The sequence below is a fragment of the Moschus berezovskii genome, chromosome 12 (assembly GCF_049115385.1).
Source record: "Moschus berezovskii isolate FMDL1 chromosome 12, NW_MosBer_1.0, whole genome shotgun sequence".
Lineage (NCBI taxonomy): Eukaryota > Metazoa > Chordata > Mammalia > Artiodactyla > Moschidae > Moschus > Moschus berezovskii.
Genome location: NC_142471.1, coordinates 78,633,621 through 78,660,939, shown reverse-complemented (window position 1 = coordinate 78,660,939; position 27,319 = coordinate 78,633,621). Strand labels below are relative to the sequence as shown.

The following is a 27,319-nucleotide window of genomic DNA, read 5'->3' as shown; positions in this document are numbered from 1 at the left end:
CCAAAACAACAGCAAACTGTTGAAAACCACAGTTTTCCACATTAAAACTAATGAAGTGAACAGAAAGAAGTTTGAAAGTTCTCTTCCTCAGATTCCTTGCTTGTTCTTCAGTTTGAAGTTAATTTTAATAGTATGTTTTACTAGGAAAAATTCGATTTAAATAATTTCAATTTCCACCATATTATTTCTAGCTGGGTATTACTATATATTAGGGACATATCATAAATCAAATTCTCAGTGTATGGCAACATTTGAAACTTTTAAATTATAAAGCTATGTGGATTTTTAATTATAAAGCTATGTTGTCCTTAGATATGCTAAAGTCAATTCTTTGTTGATATTAACACAATATTTAACTACTGGGGCTTCCTTGGTGACTCCGATGGTTAAGAATCTGCCTGCAATGCAGGAGACTTGGGTTCACTCCCTGGGGGGCAAAGATCCCCTGGAGAAGGGAATGGCAATCTATTCGTCTTCTTGCCTGAAGAATTCCATGGACAGAGGAGCCTAGTGGCCTACAGTCCATGGGGTTGCAAAGAGTTGGATATGACTGAGCGACTAACACTTGCACTTTAACAAATATTACAGAACCTTCGCCCTTCTCCTTCTCTGTATTGGTATGTAAGGCCAGTGACATAACAATGCAAAAACAGTAACTTCTAACAGTTTCTGGGGAATGTCAGTTGATAGAAATTAAGGAATAAATAGGAAGAAAATTTAAAGTTAATAATTCAACATGTATTTTGAACTCTAGATGAAAAACTCAGTACAAATATAACCCTAACTAGTAATAAGATACATACAATAAAATAGTATAAAATAATATAGAGTATCATAACTCTTCTACTTCTGACTCTTCTTGACCACAAGGTCAAGGAGAAACCTTGCTTGCATAGATTAATTTCTAAAACATCTTTCATGAAACAAAATGTGCTAGAATACAAAAGCAATTCAACATACATGGTCATATCTGAGAATACGAAGGAAGATTTCATGTTTCCATCCTTTGTGTAAGTTCCTGCAGTCCGTCTTGAAGCACTGAGAAGGAAGGTTTAGGATACTGAGAGAATATTCTGACTTGGAGTTACTTTAACCTCTAAACTCTTTAATTCCAGGGTTACTACTGTGCACAGCAAAGCCACTGACTGCAAATCAGTGAAGTTCTCAAAGTATTTGCACGTTTATTATCTTATTTGACCCCCACCCTTCCCCATTAGATAAGCAGACTTGACATGACAACCCAAACTTGCAGATCCAGAAACTGAAGCGCAGAAGGAATATGCCATGTCTGAAGTCTTGGGTCTGCATTCCTTGGGCTTTTCTCACTATTTCACACTTCTTCTCTGTGGTCTGTGACCAAATTTAGCTTCGTACAATATTAGAAAAGTATGAGATGGACCTTTCTAACCAATGTCCTACAATACATGTATGATATTTTTTAAGGGTAAATAAAGCCATCAAATAAGAATCCTGAATCAGACAGGATGGTGCTGAACCATGTCCTTTAAAATAAAAAAAAAGAGTAGAAAGAGAAAAACTTAAATTTCATTGAAGCTAAAAAGAAATCTGCAAGGTTCTAAAAATGGTGATTGCTTCACTATAAAAAACTATTATATATAGCCATATTTATAACAATTCTAGTCATATTATAGACAACTCTAGTTTTATTTCAGTTGAAATGTATTTGTAGACTAGGTTTATATTAAAAAGTCAAAATAAGAAAACAATGAAACAAAAAATATCAGTCATTTAATATGCAAAGATGCTATGCTTCATTATGAAAATTGAGGGGTGTCATAGAAAAAACTCAGACAAAATTAACACAGGGCACCCCTGTTTTTTTTAAGTACAGAATACATTTTTAAGAAATTCATTTCATTTCTATAATTGAACATTTCACACCAAGACCAATGCCAGGCTGTATGACTTTCCAAACCATAAAATCTGACTGTCTCCATTTTAAGAATGCAATTACAGGTCAAATTCTTTACAACCAATAACAGAAATCGCCATTTTCACAGTGATTTTCAAGCCTAAGACAGTGATATCTTGTATTAAACAATATTTAACAGAACCAAATGGAGAAAATTTGTACACCTCCTCCAAATCTTCTGTGATCGTGTTTGTACCTACGGAAGCTTCTGTGAATTTGCAAAGGCACAAGGTGCCTCAAGAACTAATAAAAAGCACTGAGGATAAAATCCCATTTTTTTGATGATGTTTCCCAATCTGACCACACTTCAGCATTTCAGAGGCATTTCTAGCAAAGGCTTTTAATCCATGATCTGATGAACTTCTTAAGACAAACGTCAGAAGACGAATTTGACTCCACATTTGTTCTTGGTTTTTATTCTTAAAAATGAATCTTCCATTTGGGGGAATAAAGGACAGAACGTTAAACAAAACAAGTCAAAAAGAGACTGTCTATGTGCGTGGTCCATGACCTGGTAGATTTCCAAGGGATCTGAAATCAAGAGAAAAAGTCTCTGGCAGAGAAATCTCTTCTAGCTCCCTTTTAAGTTCTTGTTCAGGAAAGCTTAAACTAGGTAACATAGCAAAACTCTTCAACCACTATTACACAGTTGAAAAACCTTCACCCTGGAGACCAGATCTGGTTCCATCTTCATCATAAGCAGCTCAGTGCTCCTAAAAGCTATGAGTTAAGTCAGAAGTGCCTATTCTGTTTTAAGCTTTGTTCTGAACCTCACAAATGTGGAACTGGATAAAAGACAATAAGAACGGCATGAAGAACAGTGGAAGATTCATGCAAAAAGAAACGAGAAAGCATAGCTGGAGTCATGATGTGTCATTTCCAGTTGCTCACTTACTTCAGCGTAGCAAAGCACAAGAGTGACACGCTTCATGTGAGTATGTTTTAACCCCAGGGCCTGAGTATGAAATCTCTAGCTCAGTCAGTCGTATTCAATAGTTACATTTTGAGCTTCAAGATCCCTTAGAACATAAGCTTTAAGAGGGCACTGAATGTGTGTGGGCATCTGTATGGAGCAACAGCCTTGAGGCCTTTGGATGCCCTAGCAACATCACAACATCACTGTCACCCCCTTCAAAGTTTGGCACTTACCGAGACACTGTCTGGCAAGTGCTCTGATAAAAGATATTCTAGTTAAAATTCAATTAGCTACTCTTCTTTCCAAGGAATAGCACGTTGTTGATGTTGTTTTAGTCCATAAGTCGTGTCTGACTCTTTTGCAACCCTATGGACTGTAGCCTGCCAGGCTCTCTTCTGTCCATGGGATTTCCCAGGCAAGACTACTGGAATGGGTTGCCCTTTTCTTCTCCACGGGATCTTCCTGACCCAGGGATGGAATCTGTGTCTTCTGCACTGGCAGGCAGATTCTTTACCACCAGGGAAACCCCAAAGAATATAGTATACCCTGTGTGAAAAAGGAGCATGACCCAAAGGCAAAAAAACAAGCAAAAGACTTATCTTTTAAGCTACATAGTACTTTTCCCAGAGAAATTCAAGAGGGTTTCAACAAATCTTGATAACAGTCTTTGGCCACATATCTGCAGAATATCAGGCTATTTTTGAGCATGGGACAGTTTACCAGCAACCAGTAAAAAGTTTACTATCTAAGAGCAAACAATTTAAGATTAAAACAGAGCTGGCTTTTTGACGATGGCAATTAGTTTCTTCATGTTCCAAACACCAAATAACATTTTCCCATTAATTTTTAAACCAATGTGGCTTTAACTTAAAATAAACTGTACATCAAAAGAATGGAAAATAAACAGCCAGGAACACAATTTGACGAATTGGATTTATTTAGTTTATTTATCTAAACAGGGACCAATGGATCTCTTTAATAGGCTGACAGTTGCACTGGGCTGGTTAATAAAACATTCAACAGTGTCTTCAGCCAATATAGAAATGCAAATCCCATCAGAAATATTTTATTCATGAGGCAGTAATTTCAGTTACTACCAGTTCTTTAAAAAAAAAAAAAAAAAAAAGGCACTCTGCAAATAAACAGTGCCATCTAGTGACTAACAACGAAGCCAAATTTATTACCAGCTTATAGTTCATCTTTCAAAAATCTTACCTATTTTTATCATTCCTCTTTATTTCCTAGATAAGATCAAAGTGGCTAGGCAAAACAAATAAACAACAGAAAAGCCGATAATAATTTGCTAAGTCATTTAAGAAGGATTATAAGCAGAGACAGCTGCATTAAAAACAATAAACTTCATAATTCTTTATCTGTTTTAAAACAATTTAACACCATATCCAGAAAATACACACTTCATCTGCTTAGAAAACTCAAACCACTAGAAATAACATAAAAGTCATAATAGAAACTTGCTCCTCCACCATAAGACAACATTAAAACTTTAATTTCAATGATTAAAAAAATGAGTAGATAGTAAAAGAAATCTTCCAATAAAACTGTAATAGCTTCTCAGGAATCTGACAACAATTTAAAATACATATATACATACACAAGAACGTGTAAGTGCACACACAGAGATATATTCATACCAGGACACACTTCAACTTTGCCAGTGACTACAGTGGTTATGGAAGTGACTTTTGCAGGTCATAAAGCTCTATAGGAGCTAAAGACAATGGTCTGAAGCCCAAAGCAGTCATCCTAAAAACAGTCACTTTGGAAGAAAGTGTCAGGGCTGCCAAAAAGAAGAAAAATCTATTAAGGCCAAGCTCAAATTCAGTACATATGACCAATGATAAAATATTTAAAACATACTACTGTCCCATTAAAGTTTACATGATGGGGAGAAGGGTCAAGAACATGAACCTTTACAGAATCCTGAATTAGGAGACCAAGGTGACAGGCAAGCACAGAGCAGCCCACAGAAGGCAACACCACAGCTGAAAACAGACTTTTGAATCCATTTCCTGTGTCAGTTTTGAAATTATTGGAGACACTGTAAACAGATTTCCAAGGTCAAAGCCTGGAATGAGAATCCTACAAAGAAGGCCAATGGCATGATGATTTTCTAACAATTTCACCTATCAAGGCTTTAGGAATTAGTGTTCTCAGAAAATAACATCAAACAAGAAAAATCATATATGTATACACAAATAAGGGCTTCCTCAGAGGCTCAGCAGTAAAGGATTGGCCTGCAATGCAGGAGACATGGGTTCGATCCCTTGGTTGGGAAGATTCCCTGGAGAAGGAAATGGCAACCCACTCCAGTATTCTTGACTAGGAAATCCCATGGATGGAGGAACCTGGCAGGCTGTATGAAGTCCATGGGGGTCGCAAGAGTCGGACACGACTTAGCAATTAGACAGTAACATGTAAATACAGTATTACTTTTTCTCTTAAAAGGGTCATAGTCATATCCAGAGAACTAAAATATTCTTCAGCTTTAGATCATGAAATCTTGAAAATATAAAATGAGATCAGGTTGAGACCAGATATGGAGAGTCATGGTAAGTTAGCCTTACCAGCATGAATACACCTTCCATGGAAAAGTATCTTGGAAAAAGAAATCTCAGCTATATTTAATACTAGAGTTGTAAAATTCCTGTAATAACAGATCACAATGGTGTATTTTTCATGCAATTGTGGGTTAAATGAGTGGTATACATAAAGTACTTACCTCTGGTCTGCCTATGAGTTTTAGTTCTTTACCTTCAAACACAGAGACAATTACAGCAAGAAAAATGATCTGACAAGTCACAGTAAAATGAATTTCCAAGGAATATTTTAATTAGAGCTATAATATTTTTGTTACCCTTCTACACAGTAATCTGCCTTCTGAGAAATGACCCTGATGAAATAATCCCGTTCTGTTCACTGCAGCACAATAAATTATGGAGGGAATGAATGAAAGCTGTAAGGACTGAACAAAAGACAAACTAATTTCACTGACTGATACATGCGCATGTGCGTGTTAAGTCACTGAGTCGTGCCCGACTCTGCGACCCTGTGGACTGCGGCCCGCCAGGCTCCTCTGTCCATGGGGTTCCCCAGGTAAGAGTCCTGGAGTGGGGTGCCGTGCCCTTCTCCAGGGGATCTTCCCGACCCAGAAACTGAACCCGGGTCTCCCGCACTGCAGGCAGATTCTTTACTGTCTGAGCCACCAGGAAAACTCTGAAATACTATGCACCCATTAAAATGATTAAGAATTTATAGGAATAGAAATTACCACTGTCAGAATCTTGTGTCTTAAAAAAATAGGAAAGAATATGAATTAAATATTAGCATCATCATTATGTAAAATAAAGCAATGAATTATCAAAGGAGAGGGGAAGATAAGAAAGAAACAAATAAAAGTGTAAAATATGAATCTTTTGAGGTAATAGGGCTAAGATTTTTTTTGCTTCTTTCTGCTGCTGCTGCTGCTGCTGCGTCACTTCAGTCGTGTCCGACTCTGTGTGACCCCATAGACAGAAGCCCACCAGGGTCCCCCGTCCCCGGGATTCTCCAGGCAAGAACACTGGAGTGGGTTGCCATTTCCTTCTCCAATGTGTGAAAGTGAAAAGAGAAAGTGAAGTCGCTCAGTCGTGTCCGACCCCTAGCGACCCCACGGACTGCAGCCAACAAGGCTCCTCCATCCATGGGATTTTCTAGGCAAGAGTACTGGAGTGGCTTGCCATTGCCTTCTCCCTTGCTTCTTTCTACTCTCAATTATTTCCAGAATACTTCATAATAAACAGATATTATTTTTATAGAGAATCTAATAAAAAATGTAATTTTTAAATGGAAATCCTATTTATTAAGTACACACAGTAGAGGAAATTTTCTTGAGATCATTCTGTCCAGTTTGGCTTTCTTATGTCTATCCAGAATGCACTTATATTCCTGCAAGAAGGATAGTTAATATCAAAATTATAACATGTTACCACTGATATGAGCTGAATTACTAAAACATTCTTTCATGGCTTTCTACAGCTTTCACAGAAAAAAACCAAAATATCTCAGGAAGTCATAAGAACAGAAAAGATAAACAGAAGCGTCAAGTTTTTGACCTTTCAACTAAAGTCAGAATTTTTAGAAAGTTCATCTCTGTTCTTTATACTTCTTTAGTCTATCTTAGACTTAAAAAAAGAAAAAAAAAGAATACGGCTACTGGCTTCACTCATAAACTCAGATACTCAAGTTGTCCAGTCACCTGTTAAAAGAGTGAGTACAGGCAGTAGCAGTAAAAGCTTCAAGCTGTTCCACCACATCCTTTGAACCCTGACCTAAGGGACCAACTCCGATAGTCTGCAGGTAGTTGGGTTTCCAGGACCATTCAGCCTCACTGCTGAGACTGTCAATAGAAGTGCCATTCTCTGATGTAGACGGCACTGCACCTGGAGCTGGGCTAACAATCACATCACATAGCCTGCCAAACAGGAAAAGGACAGCATCTGGGCACCACTGACCCGGGATAGAAGTGAACTCGATACTGGGGCTGAAAAGCTCTACTTCTAACATTCTTTTACAATCTAATCCTCCACCCCAAATCCTGTAGTCTCTGTGTAACGTCTTAAAGAAAGTTCAGCTTCGTTACAAGAAAAAAGAAACATGCAACTATACACAGCCACCACGAGATGGCGCCAGCATCATAGTACATCATCAGATGCGAAAAGGCCGTCGTCATCATTGGACACACCACTTTCTCATCCTGGTACATCTCTTACTTGCTCCTTTCTCTTTCTATTTACTGAGACTTGGTCAAATATTTTACACAATGTTAGTTTTTTTACTGTTGTTTGTACAAGCTTAGGGATTTTGTTGTTGTTGCTGTTCGCTTGATTTTATTTTCTGAAGAAGCAAACAATAATCTTAAACTTGAAAAAATCCTCAACTATATTATTTTTCCTCCTTTGAGCTGGTTCATTTTCCTGGATATGACCGTGCCCTAGCTAAACTCATACCAAAAATGAAGGGAGAAATTACAAAATGGCTTAAATACATGAATTCTAATTTTTTAAGTTGTTTTCAAATATATATGTGTGTGTGTGTGCTCAGTCACTAAGTTGCAGTAGACTCTCTGTGACCCCGTGGACTGTAGCCCACCAGGCTCCTCTGTCCATGGGATTCCCCAGACAAGAATACTGGAGTGGGGTGCCATGCCCTCCCCCAGGGATCTTCCCGACTCAGGGATCGAATCTGCGTCTCCTGCATCTCCTGCATTGGCAGGCGGGTTCTTTACCACTGAGCCACCCGAGAAGCCCCATAGCATGGCGGATGGAGCCCAGATGGAACACATCATGTCTCTGAGCTTAGGAGGTACACCCTGGAGGTGGGGACTGCTGAGATGGGTGAAATTTAGCAGAGTAGTGGAGAGAAGGAGCTCCAGAAATCTATAAAGGTGTCCTGTTAAGTCTTTGGCTGAAAATGAACTTGCATAAGTAGAGGCAAGAGGACTCACAGAGGACATGTATCAGGGAAACATGGGTAGAGTGGACAGTCTGGAGGTCACGCAAAGCAGGAGATTGAATTCTAAACAACAGAGGGTGGAACATTCACTGAACATTCCAGTTGTTCAAATAGAATCCAAGAAAAGCATACCCCCAAAGTCAGGCAACTCCAGACACGTCCTAACAAAGTTAACGATAAGCCTTGAAAGGGTATATTAGCAAATCATCTGCTTGCCCAAATAAAGGACAACATTCTCTACAACACGCACTGTCAACCGGGGTGATATTATGTCCAGAGGCTAAAACTGGTACTTGGGAAGATATTGTTTAGTTGGTAAGTCTCCTCTGACTCTTTTGAGACCCCATGGACTGTAGCCCCTCCAGGGTCCTCTGTCCATGGAATTTTTCAGGCAAGAATACTGGAATGGGTTGCCATTTCCTTCTCCAGAGGATCTTCCTGACCCTGGAATCAAACCCACGTCTCCAGCATTAGCAAGCGGATTCTTTACCACTGAGGTACTAAGGAAGCCCACTTGGGAAGATGAAGAATTTTAAATATTACAAAGATTCATGACCTTACAAAGGGCCACATTACATGAACAGCTATGCAGATACACAGTATATTCATGGTATTATAATTTCCTGGGGGAAAGAGGAGCAATTAGAAAAAAGTCTTAAAAAGTTCCTTAGTGGGGTGAGAACAACAACAACAAAAAAAGATTGAGAGGCACTACTCCACAGGAAAACAACAAATTGCAAGCTTTTTAACAAAGATCCAAAATATCAAGTACATACTAATAAAATTACTAGACATGCAAAGAAACAATGGAACAGAACAGAAAGCCTAGAAGTTCACCTGAATTTGATTCAGCACGCAATGAGAACTCTGCAGAATTTTGTGGAACAGTGTGACCTATTCAGATCAAGGTGTCAGAAAGATCATTCCAGAGTGGAGAGAAGGATGGTTTAGGTTGGAAGAATAGAAGAAGAAAAGGCTACGTCAATCATCCAGATTGAGAAACAGGAAGGCTTCCAGTGGTGGTGATGAAAGCAGGAAATATTTAAGTGGGAGGATTGTTAACTCTCAGTGACCAACTGGATGTGCAAGAAGATAAAGAGGGAAAAATTGAAGCTCAGGCTGAAATGACTAGCATTGTCAAATTTAAGGGTTAAAGGACCCTGGATTAGAAGTGTCCAGTAAATAGTAAAGAATATGAATTTAGAGCTGGAGGGAGGTCTTAGTGAGAAATGCAAGAGAATATAGCTGTGGGCATTGAAGTCACAGGAGTGATAACACAAAGAGTGAGACAGTGGGGTAAGTGGAAAAGAAGCCTGAAGAATCCAGGCAGCTGAACGATGGGCAGAGGAGGAAGAAGGGCCAGAAAAAAGAAAGTAAGTAGGCAACGAGGTTGAATAAAGTGTTGAGTTGTCCTCTGCCGTTTCCCACTGGCATAGATGTTCCCCCAAGGTCTTGATATTACAAGGGCAACGAGAGAACTTCTTCATTTGCAATAAACATTGCAAATAAAAGATGAAGGACCATCTCTACTACTTTTTCTTGGGATTCAATACTTCTAGACATATCAGGATAACAAAGTAATCCAACATCTTTAAGAAGATAATTTTCATTCCATTAAAAAAAAAGAATTAAATGTAAGAAGAAAGTAAGAGTCAAAGGGAATTATGTAAATATTTTGTACCTTCTATTCAAATACCTCATGTGACAAATATGGTAAAGTGGACGAAACTGTAAAACAGGAGGCAAAGGACCACTTACTTCTCAAAGCCCGAGAGTCGCTTCCAATCAAGACAGAGGAAAAGCCGAGGACTCCACTACTCCTGCAATGCCCTTACTGATCATTCTTCCCTCTCCCTCCACAACCACATGCACCTCTCTCTCTCCCCAACTCAAGCAGAGAACACCCAAGCAAAAACAGTCACAACAGCCCTGCTAGTCACTATCAACTTACTCACCTTATTTATTGAATTTAACACTATCTGAAATTAAGATATATGCATTTACTTGCTTCTCACCATCCCCACTACAATATAAATTCCATAAGAGCAAGAACTTGATCTCTTAATCATGGCTTTTTTCCAGCACCCAGGACACTGCCTGATTACTACAGAGCTCGAGAAAGATCTCTTGAGGACTTCCCTGGTGGTCCAGTGGATTAAGAACTTGCCTGCCAATGCAGGGGATGTGGGTTTGATCCCTGGTCTAAGAAGATTCCACATGCAGTGGGGCAACGAAGCCCGTGTGCCACAGCTACTGAGCTTGTGCTCTCGAGTCTGCAAACCGCAACTACTGAGCCTGCAACTCCAGAACCTGCATATCTAGAGGCTGTGCTCTGCAACAAGAGAAGCCACTGCAATGAGAAGCCCATGCACCACAACTAGAGCGTAGCGCTCACTCGCTGCAACTAGAGAAAGCCAGTGCGCACCAACAAAGACCCAGCACAGCCAAAAATAAAGGGAAGAAAAAAAAAGATTTGTTGAATGGAATCCATAATCAAGTTGAACCTCTTTGTTCTATCGTGTGTAAACTGGGGATAGTAATCCACAACTGTTCTGTCTACCCTTTATACAATGAAATGAATAACACATGGTAAAGCACTTTATAAACTGTGAATCACATACAAGGCAGTGATGGTGGTGGTGGTGGTGAAGGATGTTTCCTGACACAGTAGAAGGGAACTGTGTGGCAAATATACAAATAAACACAAGAATCTTAGTGATCGCCCAGAGAATAAATGTTTAGTTCATAGTTAGTTGCTCATTCCATTTTTCTTTATAACAGAAAATACACCTAAGAAATGTTTACCTATGTGATATCCAAATACCTGAAGGGCTCTACTCAAAATTACAGTCGTTAGGAAAGAAATTCTTAACACTGAGTTAGCTGACTTAAAAGCCATAAAAGCAGCTTAACTTCTGAAAAAAAATTAAGAAGAAAAGATTAAAACTAAATGTAGTGTTGCAGTACAGTGAAGTTGTTCAGTCGTGTCCGACTCTTTGCGACCCCATGGGCTGTAGCCTGCCAGGCTCCTCCATTCATGGGATTTTCCAGGCAGGAATGCTGAAGTGGGTTGCCATTTCCTTCTCCAAATTTAGTGCTATGGGTTGAATCATGTCCCCCCATTTCATGTGTTGAAGTCTAACCCTTAACACTTCAGAATGTGACTGTACGTGGAGATGGGGTCTTTAAAGAGTTAAATGAAATAAAATGAGGTCATTGGGGTGAGCCTTAATCTAATACAACTGGTTTCTGTATGAGAAGAAGAACTTAGAACATAAACACATATGGGCTGTGAAGACACAGGGAGAAGACGGCCACCCACAAGCCACAGAGAGAGGCCTCAGAAGAAACGAACCCTTGCAACCCCTTGGTTTTGGACTTCTAGACTCAAGAACTTCAAGAAGATACATTTTTGTTGTTTAAGCCACCCAGTCTGGGGTACATTGTATGGCAATGCTAGCAGACTAATATGCTTAGTTGTTTTACAAACCAAGAGAAGAAAATATTTAGAGAAGCACTTCATAAAGATGAGGTAAACAAACTAAAATAATCCTTATACATATTTATTTTACTTTAATCATTTATATTAAAACATTAATTTTAATTAGAACTAAGTTCAATTTTAAGTTATCAGATTCTTAAATCAATCCAATTTTCTCATCCTCTCTCGCATTCTTGCTAAGGGAACCTATCTTTTACAAGCAGGGAAAGTTGTATCTAGTACAAAGTGCAGAAGCGAGACAGTTACATTTCTTTCCTGAATTTAGGCCTAGCGTGGATTCTGATTTTTCTTTTTAATTAATAGGCGTGCAACTTAAAAAGTAATTGCATCAGAGTCATTGACATACCCTGACTCAGCTTCTCAGGCAACTACCCATGATAATGTAAAACAAATATGCAAAACAGTAAGTCAGCCTACTTCCAGACTGCAGGTGAGATTCTCATGAGACTCAGTGCCACTGGTCTTGTAGAGAGAGGATACACAATGGTCTAGGAGATGTGGCTTCCAAAAGTGCAACAGCTATGGCAGAAACAGAGGCAGAAGGGTCCTTATAAACTCTCAACTTTCTTTATAAATGTGGACCCCAGGGTCAGAAATACAGTCGGGTAAACGTGTAAAATGCCCACACCTGACTCCTGTCGCTCACAGCATGGTAAGCTCAGATCTTTCTTCATCTACACTTTTTTTTATTTTAATTTTTAATTGTGGTAAAATACATATAATATAAAAGTTACCATCTTCACCAATGTTAAGTGTATAGATCAATGCGGTGAAATATATTCACACGGCTGAGCAACTAATTTCTACAGCTTTTCATGCCGCAAAACTGCTGCCCGGTTCCCCTTCCCTCAGCGCTTGGCAACCACCAAACTACTTTCTACTTTAAGCGCCTCATCTAAGTGGAAACGAAGGATTTGTCTTTTGTGACTGGCTTATTTCGCTTAGCTTAATGTTCTCAGTGTTCATCCATGCCATAACATATGTCAGAACGTCCTGCATTTGTAAGGCTGCCTTAATAGTCCATTGTGTGCACACACCACATTGTGTTCATCCACTCACCTGGTAATGTAAGCTATGGGGCTTCCCTGGTGGCTCAGAGGGTAAAGTGTCTGCCTGCAATGCGGGAGACCGGGGTTCGATTCCTGGGTCAGGAAGATCCCCTGGAGAAGGAAATGGCAACCCACTCCAGTATTCTTGCCTGGAGAATCTCATGGACAGAGGAGCCTGGTAGGCTACAGTTCATGGGGTCAAAAAGAGTTGGACATCGGACACGACTGAGCGACTTCACTTCTTTCTTTCTTTCTGGGTTGTTTCCATTTTTGGGTATTGCCACAATAACACATATCTCTTCAAGATCCTACTTTCAATTTTCTGAAGTATGTACCCAGAAGTGGAATTGCTCGCCTGTATCTTTCTGCTCCTATTACTTTCTAATTATTAATAATTTTAATGTCAATATCTTTAAATTTATATTCTTAAATTTTCTAATGGTGGGTGGAGTTGAAAGTCAGATATATAGGAAGAGAAAGCTAAATATTCTCATAAGACACTCAATACAAAGGACCCGTTATAGAAATTATTAATTGAGCTCCTGGAGGGGAGAAGTGTAATGTACCCTTTTAAAACTCTGGTAATAAAGGCTATGAAGCCTATCTCAGAAAAGCATACATATAGAAACACACATCCAAATATACTGATATAATTTCAGGACATTCACAAGCCCCTGAAGTCCATCCATGAAGAATGCAGCTTAAAACCTGCAAACTCTGAAAGGCCCCAAATTAGATTTCAAAATTCTGATAAATGCTAAATATCAATAAATACCATCCAAACTCAAAAACCAATGACTTGGGTCTATTTTGTGAGTCAGGAATCCAACATACCTTCAAGTCCATCATTAGCCAGCTCTACGAGCAAAACAATGGAAGCTGTTGCATGTGTTTGGCACGAGCTCCTAAAGACGACGCACTTAGTGCTGACTAAGGTGTGTGGGGGAAGCAATTAAAAGGAAAGGTGTGGCGGTCACTGCAAAGACCGGTGAGCGCAACAGAGGGCCAGATCTGACTCACGAGGTCTGTCTCGAGCTTCCCCATTTCTCGCTTGTAGCTTCTCATCCTGTTGCTGAACATTCCTCGACTTTGGGGTGGTATCTCCCGGACCTCCAAATCCATTTGTTCCAGCTGGAAGGGTGAGAGAAAACCATGGTTTAGATCATCCGCTTACTCTTCACGTGCCTAGATGGTGAGAGCTGAAAGGGTTTAATTCCAAGCCCTCGTTTTACAACTTGAGGAACCAGGCCCAGGGAGCAAACTGCCTGTGGTCAAGTGAACACTGGGACCACTTTTGTGCTCCATTTTTGTTAAGATCAAGAAACAGTTACTGAGGGCTTGCCAAGTGACACACGGAGTGCCCAAGTGTTGAGTCTGTCGAGAATTTTTAACACCATGGGCACTAAGCCAAACGCCCTCCATGACAATGATTTTACTGTCTGTGGAGTATCCTGTCATCCAACCCAAACTGGTCTGGTCTTCCGACCCGAAACCACCAGGACTATAAGAAGATACCCCACACCACGATTTCTACAGTTACTCTATGAAATATCAGCCCAGTCTCAGGTATTTGGTGAAAATCCTCCTGGAAAATCTTTTCTGATTAGTAAACAGTTACTCCATGAAATATCAGCCCAGTCTCAGGTATTTGGTGAAAATCCTCCTGGAAAGTCTTTTCTGATTAGGAAATACATATGCCAACCAATATGTGATTGTGACCTCCAACCTCATACTTTATAACCAGGTGGATATGGAGCTAAATGGATATAATAACATATTAAATTGCACAAAGCTCTATGAAATCACAGCAGGGCACTTTATAACAACCTGGATACAACACATGAGCATTTCATGAGAGGCAACATTGAAACAGTTTGATGGTTAAGAACACAGGCTTTCAAGTCAGACGCCTGCATTCACATCACAGGCTCCACTGCTCGCTAGCATGCAAGCTCGGACAGGCTTCTTAACTTCTCGGGTCTCCCTTGTCTCATTTCTAAAAAACAGTATGCCTTTTGTAAGACAACTATAAAGATTAAACAGGGTAATTCCTATAATGTGCTTAGAACAGTATCTTTTACTTGGTAATTACTCAACTAACATGAATAACAGGAGTGGTGATTACTGATGATGAAGTAGAAAGACAGCAAGCATGATGTAAGGTATCAAAGATAGCTTATTTATACTTGGCATTAAAAAAATAAAAGCCAACAACTACAAATTGGCTCAGGCCATGTCTAATAAATTCACATCCAAAAATGTTGTCAGATATTTTGCCTCTTAAAGCAAATAGCCCTAATAAATTATTCCCATAAACACTACACACTTGGCACTAATACAGCTCTTGTCTGGTGTTAAGAGTCTGAGTAAAAATAGTAGAACTCAAGATAAACAAAATAAAAAAAAAGTTTCAATTCACAGTCTTTAATTTTTATAAATGAAAAAAGTTTTAATTAGCCTTGATTTAATCAGTAACCATTTAAATTATTGCCATGTCTCAGCATAAATATGATGCACCAATAAATCAGTTACTCAGCAATGCAATTATTTAGAGCACTTCTCTGAAATCATTAATAAGAACTGAGTTCTAGAAAGGTTAAGCAGGATCATCCAGACAAGTAACTGCAAAAGCACATGTAAGAGAAAATCTGAGTGTTAACTACATTTTTGTTTCAGGCATTTTATAAGGACATTCTAGCTAAAAGTAGGCAAGACAAAGAAAAAGGGAACACATTACAAACACTTGAAATGAAACAAGGGTAATACTACTAGTTTTATATTGTCACAACACACATGGCCAGTGTCAAGTAGAAGACATGGTAATTACGAGACACGCAGTGTCCAAGAGATTAATACAAATTGTTCAACAGAAATACAACTAATCCTAACAAGTAAAATCCTAATGAAGTTCTTTTCCTAGGGTCCTCATCAGAAACACAGTATATAATGATGTTTCCTTAACAAGGATGCCGTCAGAATTAAGTCAGCTGCTTAGACATTTTAAACAAACAGAAACACATATCTAAGATAAAACTCTTCATATTAGTAACAACTGGAGATGACCATAGCTCCACAGGGGTATAAGCACGTTTTACAGTTCTTGGTATAGTGAAACTTTGGTTATTAGGACTGAAGCTTTCTAACGTCATCATGTAAATCAATGTCTCCAAAATGAAGGTAAACCAATGAACTGAAACATAGATTTTGATGGCAAAGACAGACAAATACCCTGCTACTGAGAACTTAACAACAAGCTAAGAAGTTAACCCAAGATCCAAAGAATTGACCAGTTGTACGTCCCTGGTGGCTCAGTGGTAAAGAATTTGCTTGCAATGCAGGAGACCCAGGTTTGATCCCTGGATCAGGAAGATCCCCTGGAGAAGGACATGACGCCCCACTCCAGCATTCTCGCCTGGAGAATCCCATGGGCAGGGGAGACTGGTGGGCTACAGTCCAAGGGATTGCAAGGAGTCGGACACGACTCAGTAACTAAGCATGCACCATGTATGGTCAGCATACCAACCAGAAGGAAGAAGCATCTTGGTTGGCAGCTATGGCATAGAAAAGTTCAGTCTTCGTACATGAAGGCCAGGAAGGAAGAGGAAAACAGCTGATTGTAAAAAAGAGAAAAGAGTTTGGAAAAAAAACAAAAAACAACTTTCAAAACAGAAGCAAACATGAGAGGCTGAGGAGTTAAAATAAAGCTGCTCCTGCAGAGAGTGAGATTAGAAGTAACTCTTACAGAGTGTGGGCTTCCCAGATAGCTCAGTTAGTAAAGAATCCACCTGCAATGCAGGAGACCCCAGTTCGATTCCCGGATCAGGAAGATCCAGTATTCTTCAGCTTCCCTGGTGGCTTAGCTGGTAAAGAATCCGCTTGCAATGCGGGAGACCTGGGTTTGATCCCTGGGTTGTGATGATCCCCTGGAGAAGGGAAAGGCTACCCACTCCAGTATCCTGGCTTGGAGAAGTCCAGGGACTGTATAGTCTGTGGGGTCGCAAAGAGTCGGACACGACTGAGTGACTTTCACTTTCACAGGGTATGGAACGCACAGGCGTTCTGACAGCTAGAAAAGAACCGGAGATGGGCAAGATGGAGGGAGCAGCAGCTCTGCCACTTGCTGCCTGAGCACTCACAGACATGAAAGGAAGTATCTGCAGTGTAATGGGGAGCTACAATCACCTACTCCTCAGAACCCCCCACCCGTCTTGAGCAGCAGGCCTGCCATGGATGGCCCTGCTACTCAGGCAAATTAGCTTGGAGTGCCACCCCTTAGAGTCCTTTGGAGACATTCATCGTGCCTCAAGGCAACTTAAGAGTCTAAGAAAGTTCTATAGAAAAATACCGCTGTTGTCAATGTTTAGTTGCTCAGTCATGTCCAACTCTTTTGAAACCCCATGGACTACAGCCCACCAGGCTCCTCCGTCCATGAGATTTTCCAGGCAAGAATCCTGGAGTGGGTTGCCATTCCCTTCTCCAGGGGATCTTCCCGACCCAGGGATCGAACCCACATCTTGCACTACATTGTCTTCCAGGCTGATTCTTTATTGCTGAGCCACAAGAGAAACTCAGAAAAATACTGGGTTGGCCTAAAACATTCATTCAGGTTTTTCTATAACATCTTATGAAAATACGTGAATGAATTTTTGGCCAAACCAATAATAACCAAAAAAAGACCCATAATCGGAGAATTCTGTTTAAGCTACAGTTTTCCAAACTTGTTTGAACAGGCAACACCAGTTAACAGAAACACACTTTGGGAAACTGTAGTAACTATATCAGTACTGAAGGAACACCAAGTGGTACCCTCCAGTATGGAGAAAAGGAACACCCTCATTTAGGACCACAGTGCAGGAACAAGACGAATCATACTTGCAATACCAGTCTTTGAAACCCCATGTTAGGACACAATATATTTCAACACCTTTTGTTCCTTGATTTGAGAATGTATTAGTATCAAAAAGTAGTGGGTGAGTTAAAGCTCAGGCACTAACTGGGTGTGGGACCACAGACAAGTTAATTAATCTTTCTAAGCCTCAGTTTTCCCATCTACAAAATGGGGGTAATGATGCTCCTCTGTGTATCTCTCACACTTCTACGTGTCTTGCTGCAACACCAAGAATGCCAGGCCCTGATCACTCTTTTCCCAGGCAGAGAACAATCTGGGGGTAGGAAACAATGTGTGCCTTGGGGCAAAGACCAGGCTTGCTTACAGGCTGCTATAAAGCAGTATCCTTCCCAGGCTCCGCGTTTCTCTCCTACAAGATAGTACACTGATGTGTAGGCATTTTTCTACGCAAACGTGCATCAGCCCCTTGGCAACTGGGGCTCAGGGAACTGACACAAGCCTGGTGATTTTGGCAGCAGCTTTTGCTGTGATAATAAAAGCCTTTTGTCTCTGATGTAGGAATCTAATGTCTTCTATCAGCATCCTTGAGATTGTGGCAAGCTCACTTGTGAGCAGACAAGTAGGGAAAAGCTCGATCCTTAATAGTTTTTGACAAACAGCCTATCTCATAGAGATTTTGTGAAAATTAAATAATATAAAGCAAATAACATGCTTAACCCATGTCTGGTACCTGATACACCTTTAACCAGGGTTAGCTATTTATAGCTATTATGAAAGGTATTATGAAGTGATAAAAATTCGAAGTGGGCATTTAATGAATCACCTTTATTAAGAGGAATAAAATCCCAAGAAGCTATTAAATTCTCTCCAATATAGACACTGATGAATTCTTAATCATGAGCTTTTAATCAGGTATGCTTCAGATTTCTACAATGAATAAATGAGGCTTAGAGGAAGGCATAAGATTAAATGGCTCTGGTTGTGTTTTAAATATGTTACTAAGTCTAGTCTGTACATACCAGTTCTTTCGCTTCTTCAAGCTGTTTCTCCACATTTGCAACCATCTGTTTCTTCTCATCTGAAACAAAAAATACATCAAGGAATTGCTAAGGTTACAGATAAACTTAATATTTAAAAACTATTTTTATACATCTTTTTTTCCTTTCTGATCAACCAGAGTAAAGAATGAGCATATCAGGCAAATGGCCATATCTTTCTTTGGTGGGTTAGGAAACACTGTAAGACACTGATTCTAGGCAATCTGGAAATACATAATTTTGTAGAGCACTGAAGAGATGCTGTAACATTTTTAAGAAAAACCAAAAATTATTTTGCTTTTTACAAGAGACTGTGTCAACAACAGATTTAGAGGTGGCATGAGGAATCTGCAAACTCACGAATTTAATAAATTGGGACTAATGTACTCACGAGTACAACTTAAAAACCACATATTAAAAAAAAAAGTCATATATAACAACAAAACAAAAACCCACAAACTAAAAAACCAAACATGACATGTAATAATTCCTAAAACCGAGCAAGATCTTACCATCCTTTAAAAAACTGTGCTCTCATTAAGAGTTGAATGTAATGAAGAAATATTTGAAGTCAGAACTACTGATTCTAAACCCCAAACCATTATCTACTCATGGTTATGGGATCTTGGGTAAGAAAGAGTTTATAGCTGAGACTTGGTATATACTCTCTAAACTTGAAATTAAATACATCCACTGGACTCTTTTTAGCTCAAATAAGTTGATGCAAGAGGAATTACTTCTAATTTGTGAAGTGCTAAATATCTATATGTGATTTCTTCAAACCGTACCACAATCAAGCAATAACCCAACCACAACTCTCCATTCTAGGAGAGACATGGTCTAGCAGATACTTTCGGAAAAATTATCCGTACCCCGCACTCCAAGTCTATCAGCCCACTTATATCTGCCCAGAAATCACCAGCTCTTTGAAGTTTTTTTCTAACCCAACAGAAGAACTAACTACTTGCTCTTATAGAAAATTCCTAGATCTCTTACATAATCCTCATGATTTCTCTCTCACACTCACAGGTCTGATTTATCTTCTACCGTGGAGGCCCTGGGAAGACAGGAACCATGTCCTAGTTCGACAGTCTAGCCCTGAGCCTGATGTATAATCAGTTCTCAAATCATGGTACTAAAATGAATACATAGTGCAGTGAGTACAAGAATTTATGAAAGAAGCTATGCTACCAACCACACTGGTCTCACTTTCACCATTTAATCCCTCTTCCCCCATTTAATCTTCCAGAAACGTGGCTCTGGTTGAATCATTTGAGCCTGCAAGTCAAGCCCCACCACATTCCAGACCCAAGCGACTTTTCCAACTTTATTTCCAACTACTAGCTCTTCAGTACGTGCTCTGCACGCTGTCCATTATATCCAAGCACAGTTCTATTCCCTGGCCTAAGCCTTTGTTCAAGGTCCTATTTAGGTTCTTTGGCTGAATACAACAGAACTGATTCTGGCTAACCTAAGCCAAAAATAGAATTTATTAGAATAAATCAGGGTGGCTCACAGGGTCTCATCACATCATGGCACACAGAGGGGGAAAAAGCGGAAGCAGTGACAGATTTTCTTTTCTTGGGCTCCCAAATCACTGCAGATGGTGGCTGCAGCCATGAAATTAAAAGATGCTTGCTCTTTGGAAGAAAAGCTATGACAAACTTAGCATATTAAAAATCAGAGACATCACTTTGTTGACAAAGGGCCATACGGTTAAAGCTATGGTTTTTCCAGCAGTCATGTACGGATTTGAGAGTTGGACCACAAAGAAGGCAGAGTGCCGAAGAACTGATGTTTTTGAACTGTGGTGCTGGAGAAGACTCTCGAGAGTCCCTTGGACTGCAAGGAGATCAAACCAGTCAATCCTAAAGGAAATCAACTTCATTGGAAAGACTGATGCTAAAGCTGAAGCTCCAACACTTTGGGCACCTGATGCAAACAGCCGACTCATCAGAAAAGACCCTGATGTTGAGAAAGATTGAAGGCAAAAGGAGAAGGGAGCAGCAGAGGATGAGATGGTTAGATAGCATCACCGACCCAATGGACATGCATTTGAGCAAACTCCAGGAGACAGTGGAGGACAGAAGAGCATGACATGTTGCAGTCCACTGGGCTTCAAACAGACACGAAATAGTGACTGAATAAAAAGAACAAAGAATCAATGGAAAAGGTGAGTTCCCAAGCTCAGGGAGGACAGTACCATGGTTGCTCAGGGAACCAAGGGAGCAGGAATTTACTGACAGTCTCTGCAGAAGCAGAGTCCAAATTCCAGTTTCTGGAGAAAATTCACTGACTGTCCTCCCTTGAGTAAGGTATTTTCTTCTTGACCTGGACAGGGCATGGCAGCCTGTCAGTTCCACCAAGATTGAGTTTAGAGAATTTCTCAAAGGAAAATTGAGGAGATGCTCTCAGAAGAGAGAACAGAGGATTCTGGGCCTTCTGAAGCAGCAGATGCCCACTGCATCCACTCACTGCAACTCATTTAGTCTTTCCCCTTTTCCGTCTGCTAAATCCCACTACCCTTCCAGGTGACCTCCCAGGACATGATCTTATCTCTGAATTCCTAGACCTCCGTGCTCTGCCCTAGCATCCCTGATGGCCATTAGTAATCGGTTCCCTTCGGCCTCATTTCCAGCTGCTTGAAGGCAGGGACCACTCTCGACCATCTTTGTCCTAATTCTGTATTTAGAACAGACAGTTGTACATGGCAGGTGTTCACTGTGTGTTTACTGAATGAATCCATGAGTCTTAAGTTCAGCGACATATTTGTTACTCACAGAGAATAAGAAAAATCGCAAAAGGTCATCATACAGTTGTTTTTAAACACGGTTGCTCTATTTCATATTCGGTGCTCCCATTTAATTTAGTTTGCGTTTTCCAACTTCTCCATCTCACTTTTTGTTGTTCTTTCTCAAGCCTTTATCAAATGTAATAGACAAGCTTTTGCATATACGCACATATATATAGTACATATATGTATACTTTAGAAACCTTACAAATGTTTGTCTAGCTAAAAAATTTATAACATTTTGGTTCCACTTGTTTGACCAAGTATGAATAGGACGCTAGATTTCTAATTTATATTCACCCAAAACTTTTATATAATTCCATTTATTTTGGCATCTAGTATTACTGCTAAAAGTCTAGAAAGCTTATTATCTCAGTGATTTTTAAAAAAATTTTGGATGAGGCTTGAAACTTCTAATCCAATTCTGAGAATATAAAGAAATGTTATGTTGTAAAAAAAAATAACAAACAGGAAAATGACATGCAATATAGTATTATTAATTTAAGTACAGATGCTGTTCAAATTTCACACACACACACACACACACACACACACACACACACACAAAATGAAAGAAAAATTGTATCAGTGAGGACTGGGGCAAATCTTCCTACTTAGAATGGCGAGTTTCCGTTTATGAAAGAAATAATTAAGACCAACCCATTCTAGAATGATTTGTGTGAATAAAAGACTGGAGTTGAAGACATTGATATAACTCATGTTTAGCTTACTATAAATGTAGATGGCCTCATACACAAACTTTATCAGTATGTATACAATCACGAGTTAGCAAACACATTTTCTTTGCTGTGTCAGCTAAAAGGGTCCAGAAGTAATAAAACTTCAGTACCGATGTGCGCACCTAGTGTCCAGAGCTTGGTTTCTAACACCATTTTTCAATAAAAGGAAATAGGACTCCTTGGAGAAATAGCTGCTGATTCAAGGACTGGTATTGGAAAATACAGGATGATTCTGGAGTATCTTATAATATCAGGAAGTAAGGAAATGCTAATAAGGGGAAAAAAAAACCCATTGATGGGCATATACCAAAATGACACAAAAGCTAGCCGGAAGGAATTCCAATGGTCAAAGCTGGAATAATCTGAGCAGCAAAATAAAGTGGTATTGGACTGCAACATAAAGTATAAATGAGTCTGCATAGAAATGACTGGATTAACAAGTGGAGGAGAATAGACAAATCTCTCTAGAAGAATCATATAGAAGAATTCCAAATAATTTACATAAATCCTCAGCCTTCAAGGGGATAAAGCGTGACCCCCTACTTCTTAAAGAGTGGGCTATGCATATGATTTCCTTCTAAGAATATGGAAAAGAGGGAAAAGAGTAACTTTACAGTAGAGGAACCTGACAAATACTACCTTAGCCAGGTGGTCAAAGTTAATATCAAGACTGCTAAGTTACCTTACAGTGCGAATTCTTGACATGATGTGATGAAAACGGTGGTTTACCTCTGTGATCTTCCTCTCAAAAACATATAACCCTAGTCTGATGATGGGAAAGTGAAGTGAAGTCGCTCAGTCGTGTCTGACTCTTTGCGACCCCATGGACACCAGGCTCCTCCGTCCATGGGATTTTCTACACAAGAGTACTGGAGTGGGTTGCCATTTCCCTCTCCAACAAATCTTCCCAACCCAGGGATCGAACCCAGGTCTCCCACATGGTAGACAGACACTTTACCATCTGAGCCACCAGGGAAGTTCAATGATGAGAAAAACATCTGGCAAATCCCAACTGAGAAACATTCTACAGAACAGTTGGTCAGTACTCCTCTGAACTGTAAAGTCATCGAGAACAAAGAAAGGGCTGTGAGACTGTCACAAGTAAGAGGACCCCGAGGAGTCACGACTACTACAAACGATTTTAGGTCGCTGGACTGGACTCTAGAACGGTCAAAGAGACACCAGCTTGAAAAACAACTAAGGAAATCTGAATAAATATGGACGTCAGTTAATAATGAGTAGCAACACAGGTTCACTGGCTGCAAGGAATGTACCATATTAATATAAGAAGTTAACAATAGAGGAAACTAGGCATGAACTACACAGGAATTCTCTGTATTATTTTTGTGATTTCTCTGTAAATCTAAACCTGTTCTGAAATTATTTTTCAAAACATCAATGAAGCTATTACTTGCCATGGATGTGTGCATGCATGCTCAGCTGCTTCAGCCATGTTCAGCTCTGTGTGATCCCATGGACTGTAGCCCACCAGGGTCCACTGTCCATGGGATTCTCCTGGCAAGAACACTGGAGTGGGTTGCCATTCGCTCCTCCAAGGGATCTTCCCGACCTAGGGATCGAACCTGCGTCTCCTGTATCTCCTGCATCGCAGGTGGATTCTTTACCCACTGAGCCACCTGGGTAGCCCAAAGCTAATACTCAGGGTAACTAAATTATTTAAGGGATTAGAATGTGGGTATGTGTGAGTGAGCCTAACTCAAGTCCTACCCACCCTACTTCAACTCACTCTGCACCTGAGTTCCTGAATGAGTTCTGGAACCATTTCTTCAACTCTAATTTTATAGAACAAAAATATAACGCATGCAAGTCACATAACAGAATTCTAAATTTTCTAGTAGCCACATTTCAAAAAGTAAAAAAAAAACAACAGGAGAAATTCATTTTAATATTTTTAAATTTTAATAATGTTAAAAACACTGTCATTTCACTACAGGGCAACAGCTACATTTCAAGTGCTCAACAGTTACACATCAACATTACAGCTCCAGAACAACGTTTGTAAAGCAAACCACAGTATTCATAAATAAAAGCAGACTTTTCTGAATTCTCTTATTACAATCACTTTGCAAGACAAGAGAGAATCACGGATGACTGTCACAGCTTCTTCCACACATGGCCATGTCTAGACAGTGTTCAAAAGCCTCCAGGGATGGAGCATAATCAATTAGATAGACTGAAGCATTTCCTTCCAGAAAAGACACCCATCTCACCCCACCACTTCCATTTCTCTCCGACTTCCTCCCTGATATCCTGAGTTCAGAGACCAAATTCAAGTTTGTATCCCAAAGTGCCCATCTCACATCTCCCTTCAAATGCAGGTGCTCATCAAGAGAGATTCACTCTAGTCTAGCACAGAAAGGAAACAAAACTGAGGGCTAATGTTTCTTTAAGAGTTTAACTAATATCACAAAGTCTGAGAAGCCAGGTGCTGACTAACCCTGCAGCTGTTGTCTTCACCACTGCAGTATCACTAGTTGCTAATTTATCATGCACTCTCTTTAGGGAGGAAAAATTGTGCTAGGGTATTATATGCTTTCCCCTTCAAGGATCACAACTAGGTTGTGGCAATGGGGCTTGTGTAACTCAATGAAGTTATGAGCCATGCCATGCAGAGCCACGCAAGATGGATGGCTCATAGCGAAGAGCTGTGACAAAACATAGTCCACTGGAGGAGGAAATGGCAACCCACTCCAGTATTCTTGCCTCAAGAATCCCCTGAACAGTATGAAAAGGCAAAAAGATACGACACTGGAAAACAAGCCCTCCAGGTTGGAAGATTCAACATGCTACAGGGGAAGACGGAAGGGCAACTACTAATAGTTATGAGATGGTTAGACAGAATCACCAACTCAATAAGCAAACTCTGGTTGATAGTGGAGAACAGAGGAGCCTGGTGTGCTGCAGTTCATGGGTTGCAAAGGGTAGCAACTCAGCAAGTGAACAACAACAAAATCATATGCTTTATTTCAACTGACTTTTACAACACTGTAAGGGTGAAACTATTATACACGCACCCTGCCCCCAACACACACACACACACACACACACACGTGAAACTATTATACACGCACCCTGCCCCCAACACACACACACACACACACGTGAAACTATTATACACGCACCCTGCCCCCAACACACACACACACACACACACACACACACACACACACACACACACACACACACACACACACACACACACTCTGAATTCTCCAGGTGGAGGAGGCAGACTCAGACAGGCCAGGCAATATGCCCAAGCTGCACATCTAATAAGCATCACAGCTGGGATTCTAAACAGATCTGATGCCACGTGTGAACTGTAACCAAGTTACCATAAGGCCTTTCTTGGTATTTCTGACTACAGCTACAAAGGCTTCACAACAGACCATTTTTCTCCCTGTACATGGTGAGGTAAGCAACTAACTGCAAAGTAACCTTCTGTTTAAGATCCTTCAGGAAGTCTGCCTGATGTCATGGAATTCCCACCTCTATAAAGTATCTCCCCCACTTACGACTCATCATCAGAGAAAGAGGAACGTCACAATTAGTGATGGTTTCCACTAACCCATTTTCCTGACTTTACTACAGAATACAAATCATTAAAATCAAAGCTCAAATATAGTGCCATAAGAATATTACTCAAAAAGAGACTGATCTATCTTTTGGTCCAATTACTAATACTACTTAAAATCCAAACACTTGAGTTTAAGAAGAAAGGTTTTATTATCATTGTTGTTGTTTAATATGTATCACAGAGTAATCAAATTTCTTTTAGAAGTTTTAAAATATTTAATATTTTCTATTCTCTTGGAAGTAACACTTTAACACATTGTACATGCACAGCAGAGGATGAAGTTAGTTGCAATCAATCCAATTTACTCTAATTCCATTTCAGTAAGTTAATATTTCACGGACTAAACTGCTTTGGCTGAAAATTTTGCTCCAATTTTTAACCTTCTTAACTCAAGTAATTTCTGGGTCAACCACCAATGATGCCAGGAAGAGACTATAATTACTTTTAATCATACTAGTTTTGCATAGTTGCACATAATCAATTTCTGTTGTCCACAGACATACATCTGAAATGCATAACTACAAAGATATATTTTTCATCTTTCTCTATTTATCAACTAGAAACAGATTATAAAATGAGCAAGTACAAATAATTATTAAGAGGGAAACCACAGTATTTTTAAGAATTACCAGCATTTAATTATTCAAGTTAGTAAGCATTTTTCCTTTGCCAGCTGTAGTCTCCTTTCAATTCTTATGAAGCTGCTTCTTTGGACCTTACATTGCATTGTAGCTGTAGAAATTCGAGGCCTTTATTTTTAAGTTACTTAATTCAAAGGTTTCTCTCTATGTGGTAAGAATGGTCACATTAAAATATAAAGGTAAGAAGAAGAAAAAACAACAATTACAACAAATCTGTTTTCTTGGAATTGGCTGTTACAATTTTGCACTCAGGACCGACTTTTACTTTATAGCATAGTTTCTCAATACCAAAGCTATTAGCCCAAACAAAAAATGTTTCCTCAGCTATAATTCTGACGATTAAAAAAGAGCAAAACTCCCATGGAAACCACAAATCCTGATATTCTGAGGTTCTGGGACTGAAGTCAAAGGAAGTAGTCTCCAAGGATAATGACAACAAAAATCAAGATGATCTTGGGCGGTGGAGGAAAGCAGAACTGAAGAGAAGAGGCGAGGTGATGTATCATGAAGTGATGAGGCCATCGGCCACTTTCGGCACAACAATCTCCCAGGCAGCAGAGCTCCGTGGTATATGCTACCTTGGTTCTCTCCTCTTGTTCCCTCACTTGGACTCATACACCTCTTTAAGACATCATCCTCCACCTCCTCCAGAACTAACTGGGACTTCAGGAGATGAGTGGGGTGTGAGTTCAGAGATCCTGGCTTCAAGCAAATATCCCTATTAATAGAAAATAGGTGTGGGGGGGGGAGGAGAA

At 39.8% G+C, this 27,319-nt stretch overlaps 1 protein-coding gene across 5 annotated transcripts in view; it reads right to left on the bottom strand.

The window, feature by feature from the left end:
• Positions 1–27,319, bottom strand: part of VTI1A (vesicle transport through interaction with t-SNAREs 1A) — a 387,110-nt gene that overhangs the window by 358,225 nt on the left and 1,566 nt on the right. For all 5 annotated transcript variants that reach the window (XR_008685737.2, XM_055424649.2, XM_055424647.2 and 2 more), the window contains exons 2-3: positions 18,780–18,838; positions 13,932–14,042 (exon numbers count right to left, since the gene is read on the bottom strand). Coding sequence is in view for 4 of the 5 variants with exons in the window: in XM_055424649.2 (XP_055280624.1) it covers positions 13,932–14,042; positions 18,780–18,838 (170 nt within the window). In the remaining variant the exon portion in view is untranslated. The remainder of the gene's footprint in view (positions 1–13,931; positions 14,043–18,779; positions 18,839–27,319) is intronic.